The 6,973-nt window shown below is 46.0% G+C and overlaps 1 protein-coding gene across 1 annotated transcript in view; it reads right to left on the bottom strand.

Annotated features, from left to right (window-relative positions):
• Positions 1-3,398: 3,398 nt before the first annotated feature.
• Positions 3,399-6,973, bottom strand: part of wwc3 (WWC family member 3) — a 34,622-nt gene continuing 31,047 nt past the window's right edge. The window contains exons 20-23 of the mRNA XM_056603722.1: positions 6,817-6,909; positions 6,453-6,689; positions 4,828-4,955; positions 3,399-3,582 (exon numbers count right to left, since the gene is read on the bottom strand). Of these exons, the coding sequence (XP_056459697.1) occupies positions 3,516-3,582; positions 4,828-4,955; positions 6,453-6,689; positions 6,817-6,909 (525 nt within the window). The 3' untranslated portion in view covers positions 3,399-3,515. The remainder of the gene's footprint in view (positions 3,583-4,827; positions 4,956-6,452; positions 6,690-6,816; positions 6,910-6,973) is intronic.

The following is a 6,973-nucleotide window of genomic DNA, read 5'->3' as shown; positions in this document are numbered from 1 at the left end:
CCTCCAGACCTACCCTCACCTCCAGACCTCTAGACCCATCTAGATCTACCCTCACCTCCAGACCTACCGTCACCTCCAGACCTACCATCACCTCCAGACCCATCCAGACCTACCGTCACCTCCAGACCTACCGTCACCTCCAGACCCATCCAGACCTACCGTCACCTCCAGACCTACCGTCACCTCCAGACCTACCGTCACCTCCAGACCCATCCAGACCTACCGTCACCTCCAGACCTACCGTCACCTCCAGACCCATCTAGACCTACCGTCACCTCCAGACCTATCGTCACCCCCAGACCCATCTAGACCTACCGTCACCTCCAGACCCATCCAGACCTACCGTCTCCTCCAGACCTACCGTCACTTCCAGACCTACCATCACCTCAAGACCCATCTAGACTTACCATCACCTCCAGACCTACCGTCACCTCCAGACCTACCGTCACCTCGAGACCTACGTCACCTCCAGACCCATCTAGACCTAACATCACCTCCAGACCTTCCGTCACCTCCAGACCAATCTAGACCCACCGTCACCTCCAGACCTACCGTCACCTCCAGACCCATCCAGACCTACCGTCACCTCCAGACCTACCGTCACCTCCAGACCAATCTAGACCCACCGTCACCTCCAGACCTACCGTCACCTCCAGACCCATCCAGACCTACCGTCACCTCAAGACCTACCCTCACCTCCAGACTAGGGCTGGGTGATTAATGGAATTTTGATCGCGATTTCGATTTTAGCGTCAAACGATCACACAATTAACATAATCAAGTTTTTATTTTTTTTATTTAACGTTTTATAGAAAGGGCAGAACAGCTGTATACATATCTGTATATTATTTTAGATTGGAACATTTTTTTTTGACCATTTTGTGTTTTTTTAAGGCGAAATTTCAAAGTTCTGTTACAAAGCTTTTTTTGGGAGAGACATGCAAAATAAATACATGTTTTCAAACTCAAAAATAATCGTTTCAATAATAGTGATTTCAATATAGTCACCTCCAGACCTACCGTCACCTCCAGACCTACCGTCACCTCGAGACCTACCGTCACCTCCAGACCCATCTAGACCTACCATCACCTCCAGACCTACCGTCACCTCCAGACCTACCATCACCTCCAGACCCATCCAGACATACCGTCACCTCCAGACCCATCCAGACCTACCGTCACCTCCAGACCTACCGTCACCTCCAGACCCATCTAGACCTACCATCACCTCCAGACCCATCTAGACCTACCGTCACCTCCCGGCCCATCTCTAGACTCAGTCACCTCCAGACCCATCTAAACCTACCGTCACCTCCAGACCCATCTAGACCTACCGTCACCTCCAAACCCATCTAGACCTACCGTCACCTCCAGACCCATCTAGACCTACCGTCACCTCCCGGCCCATCTCTAGACCTACGTCACCTCCAGACCCATCTAAACCTACCGTCACCCCCAGACCCATCTAGACCTACCGTCACCTCCAGACCCATCTAGACCTAACATCACCTCCAGACCCATCCAGAGACCTACCGTCACCTCCAGGCCCATCTCTAGACCTACCTCCAGTCTCCACACCTATGTCAACTCTTTACCAAAGGCTAAGACAAGGTTCAACAGTTATTTGTGAGCCAGGAAACCTGAAGAACTTCTTTGTGTTTGACATTCGCCATGCCTCTGCCCTTGGGTTGTTTGGTCTGCTACTGGTTGAGCAGGGATCCCTTCTGCTCTCAGGCTTTGAAATGTGAACTTATTGTAGTTTCTAATATGCTGGGAACTGAGCTTGTTTGCCGCGTGAGTGCTAGCATGGCCAAACATGATAATAAACGCTGTTTGAGCAGTTAAGATTCACCCTCAGTTTATATATATTTTTAACCATTATATTTTTAACATTACTTTGTATGAAAAAAATCTGTTTAAGAAGTTTATATAATAATATGTTATACATTTCATTTGGAGGCGCCTTTCAAGACACCCAAGGTCACCTTGTTTGTTTGCTAAACAGGAATACTGTTTCGGTTTCCAACTGGTTATGTTTACCGTCACATTTAAAGATGTCAATTTACGGTTTTACAGATTATTAATCACTGTGCGGCTTCCTCCCTTTTGAAACACTAGATTGCATCGTGTAAAGACAGGATCATAAGCAAAAATGTTCATAGCTGTACATCTACATTACACCGACAGCCATAAACCCAGAAGGTTGGCTGGGAAGCAGCAGCTCTCATGACAGGCCAGGACCTGAAACGGGTTGGCCTATGCACATTTTTGCGTAGAATTCTTTCGGCCTTAAAGCACACTGAAAAAAACAAACAAAGTTGCCTTGGAGATGTGTCTACAGAAAAAGATTGAAATCTCCCCACTTCTAGTAACTTGCTGGTGGCGGCTTTTCTTCAGAGGCTTCAAACAGGATGCTGAGCAGAAACATTTTGGCTGACAAAGCTCATTTGAGGTAGGCCGGCACAGCTCCAAGTAGGTCAACAGGGCCTGTATGCACCGCTTCAGTTTGACACACAGAATTAAAGAGGAAACCAAGCACTCGAGTTTAATAGGTTTATCTTCACAAGAGGTGAACACTGCAGACGCAAATCTTAGTACAGTGTTTCATATATATTTTTATATATATCTGTATGTTGAAAGTACATGAAAATAATTTTAATAACAAAAGGACAAATGACATCTGTAATAAGTGGATTACAAAGTGACAATGTATGTAAATACCTCTTCCGAATTAGATATCAGAAAACAAATAAACGAAGAGAAAAAATAATCGGACAATAAGATCCATTTTTTTGTATGTAAAAACACTGAAGTGCTATTTGTTCAAAGCTAAAAAATAAAATAAAATACACTTAAAAAGCAGGAAGCGTTTTAATTTCCTTCAAGGAAAAGTACTATAAAATAAGTTACAGTACAGCATATGGTTCCCGTCTCCCGGCTGGGAGAGCAGAGAGACAACAGACAGAAGTAAAAGGTACTGTTGTCCCCGGACAGAGACACGGGCAAACAGGCTGCTGTCAATACTGTGTGTGGGTATGTTTGAATTTGATCTACATGTTTGTCTGTGCATGATGCCTGTATGTATTCGATACGCGTGTGTGAGGGTTGTTGATAAGTATGGCCACACACAAACGCTTAGAAAAAAAAAGAGGAAAAAAAGGCTGAAACATTTGAATCTGCCAGTACATTTCCTGTGTGTGTATATGTGAGAGAGAGAGAGAGAGAGAGAGAGAGAGAGAGAGAGAGAGAGAGAGAGAGAGAGAGAGAGAGAGAGAGAGAGAGAGAGAGAGAGAGAGAGAGAGAGAGAGAGAGAGAGAGAGAGAGAGAGAGAGAGAGAGAGAGAGAGAGAGAGAGAGAGAGAGAGAGAGAGAGAGAGAGAGAGAGAGAGAGAGAGAGAGAGAGAGAGAGAGAGAGAGAGAGAGAGAGAGAGAGAGAGAGAGAGACTACACAGTGTACTTCATGGGTTTATAAAAACTGACGAATACTTCATATTAAGTCACATGGTGCACAGCCGCTCAGACGTCATCCGCTGGCAGTGTAGGAACGTGGAACCTCGGTCTGGTGAAGAAGGCCATCTTCTCCCTGGGAAAACGAAAGGCAAACTGGCAGTTTTATCCTCCATTTTAAAATCACGTCCATCACGTGCCTTATGCAATACCACTATATATCATATCAAAATGTCACATCAACCAGCTTAAAAACACGTGGGAAATATATATCCCTCGTGGCTTGAAACACATCATTGAAAGCTATGTGAATATCAAACATGAGAGAATATCCATCTTATGAATCTGCCATTTTAAGGCACATTCTTTTGGACAATCATTAGCTGTTTTGTGAAATGTTAACTATGGTGACGACAGCATTAGACAATAATATTGAATTATGAATTATTTTCTAGACAAACAAATTTTTTTTTGCACACAAATTCTAGTTTGTGTGCAAAGGACTTCAGAGGGTAACTATTTACCTGAAGCTACCTAGCCCGGGGCGAGAGTCAATGGGATTAGCAACGCGGCAAATTACTATCCCTCTGGCAATGTAAATAAAGGTTCTTAATCCCTTGAGTTTTATTAAACTATCCCTCTTCAACCAAGCCAATCGACTCTCAAGCTCTACTTCCAGTCAAACCTGAAGTACACTAAATCCTTTCCAAGAGCAGCGTAGTGTAAACGCAAACTTAAAGATAGTTCCTCCGGCCCAGTTATTACACAGACTAAGTGTAAGTTCAAGTGAGAGCAGGCTATCGATACTGGTTTTGGGGGTAGGGTGACACCCAGCCAGGGTTCAAGGTCAAACCCCCAACCTGCAGAGTCAAGCTGCAGGCAAAATGAAGCAAAGATACCCTGATCCCTAACGATGCGTGTCTCACAAAAATAATAAATCACATTAAGTTAGATAAAAGTATTTCCACAACGGCAACACTGTTCAGGATTTAATGTATTTGCGTCATGTCTCGTCACATGGTAAGGCTAGCATTCCCAAATGTCGAAGGGTATCCCAGAATGACTCAAGCATTGGTTGAGGGCAGGAAGGTAATGACAGTACACTTTAAGCCCTGTGTCTTAACAGAGACAGGCTATGATGGACATCTCTACAGGTGCATAAGCAAAACTGCATCATTGGTATTATATCCGTACTGCATGCCTACAGATGCATCAGCACAACTGCATCATGGGTATTATATCTGAATTTCATGCTAAGCTGGGCTTCCTGGAGTTTAAGGGTGAGGAGTCCGGACGTTTAGGAGTCAGGAATGAGGGTGAGGAGTGAGTGTTAGGGGTTAGGGAATAGGGTTAGGATTGAGGAGGAGCGACAGGCACCGACCTGAACGTATGAACGGGGAGCGGCTCCTTCTGGCCTTGTCCTCTCATCTGAAGCACCTCCTTGGACGCCTTCCTCAGCCTCCTCTCTGCCGCCTCCTCCTGCCGCTGCTCCTGCTGGCTTTGGTTTGCCTGTGGAGCAATGGGATCTCCTCAGAACCTCCTATACCATTGACTAAAAACACACAGCAACTCCTCCTACAGTAAACAAAGAGCACCTCCTCTGGCATTAAAAGCATAGCACCTCCTCCTCCACCAGTAAACAAACAGCACCTCCTCTACTAGTAAACACACAGCACCTCCTTCTCTACTAGTAAACAAACAGCACCTCCTCTACCAGTAAACAAAAAGCACCTCCTTCTCTACCAGTAAACAAACAGCACCTCCTCTACTAGTAAACACACAGCACCTCCTTCTCTACTAGTAAACAAACAGCACCTCCTCTACCAGTAAACAAACAGCACCTCTACCAGTAAACAAACAGCACCTCCTCTACCAAACACACAGCACCTCCTTCTCTACCAGTAAACACACAGATCCTCCTCCTATACCAGTAAACACCACTACCTCCTCTACCAGTAAACAAACAGCAACTCCTCTACCAGTAAACACACATCAACTCCTCCTCTACCAGAAAACACACAGCCCCTCCTCTGGCCTAGGCGTTTAAAATGAAAGAAGATGAGGTATACTTTCGTTTTAACTTGGCTTTACACAAAAAGTTAGTTGATTGTCTCCAAACACAAATACTTGGCACTATTTTTGGCGCTGTAATTATTAGCCTATCTATGATTCGGCGCTAACCGGTAAGCCTCCCCGTAGACTAACCAGCCAGGAGCAGCTGATAATATAATTGCGTGTTTGAAGACCAACTGCAATCTTGTTGCGTTGTTACTAGCGCTCATTTTGAATTAGGGACTTTTCGCAACACATTGGAAATATTTTGGTAATCAAAAGCCCATCATATTATTAGGAGCTAAGCAACTCTGCAAGTCAATGGATGGTCGTGATGGAAAGCCATTGCTGACCCAGCCAACCCCCCTCTCAGACTCACAATGGTTCATTTGGAATTCAACCACTCGTCTTATTCTGGGTAAGACAGGCAGAGGCCAATTCCCAGGTATCACAGCATTTCCCTTAATGGTGACATATTATACCACCAGGTCTAAGTGTGATAAGACTTCTGACATCACAGTCCACTCGGTAGGCTGGTAGGCTGATCTATCCAGCACACCACTAAGTGGACACGCCAACTTATTATGTCAGAAGAGGCAGATTTTCAAAACGGCTTGCAACGTCTAATAACTCACACCTGGTGGTATAATATGTCACCTTTAATCACAAGTGAAATAATGCAGCTTTAATACAAATGACATAGTGCAGCTTTAATACAAGCGACATAGTGCAGCTTTAATACAAGCAACATAGTGCAGCTTTAATACAAGCGACATAGTGCAGCTTTAATACAAGCGACATAGTGTAGCTTTAATACAAGCGACATAGTGCAGCTTTAATACAAGCGACATAGTGCAGCTTTAATACAAGCGACATAGTGCAGCTTTAATACAAGCGACATAGTGCAGCTTTAATACAAGCGACATGCTGCAGCTTTAAAGGGTAGGTGCTGACCTGTCTCTGGGCTTCGCGCAGCAGGCAGCGGAAGCGCTGGTCTCTGAGGGCCCAGTGGGGAACCTCGGGGGCCGGGCCGGGGTGGGGCTCCTCCAGCCGGACCTTCAGCTCCCTCAGGGCGCTGAGCTCCTCGCCCAGCTGCCGCTGCCGCGTCCTACAGGCCTGGAGGTCCAGCTCCAGGTCCAGGGAGGTGCGCGTGGGCTGCTCCGCCAGGGAGGAGCGGTACGACTGCTGCTGCTGCACGCACACGCACACACACACACACACGCAAATTTGAAGTTGAAAAAGAGACCTGAGACGAGGCCATCGCTGTACCTCGATCAAAGGCCGAAGAGGTTCTAGACTTGCGGAGGCGTGTCTGTACCTGCTTGTAGCGCAGGGTTCGCCTCTCCAACGTGTTCCTGACGAACGGGGACTTCTTTGGTAGCGTGGAGCTGTCGCTGTCACTGCGATAAAGCTGAAGAGGGAGATATTATTCACACAGTTCTTATTGCATGCATAAGTGTGTGTGCGTGTGTGAG

The sequence above is a fragment of the Gadus chalcogrammus genome, chromosome 12 (genome assembly GCF_026213295.1).
Source record: "Gadus chalcogrammus isolate NIFS_2021 chromosome 12, NIFS_Gcha_1.0, whole genome shotgun sequence".
NCBI classification, from domain to species: domain Eukaryota; kingdom Metazoa; phylum Chordata; class Actinopteri; order Gadiformes; family Gadidae; genus Gadus; species Gadus chalcogrammus.
Note: the sequence above shows the minus strand (reverse complement) of the source record. Positions and strands in the feature narration are given on the sequence as shown.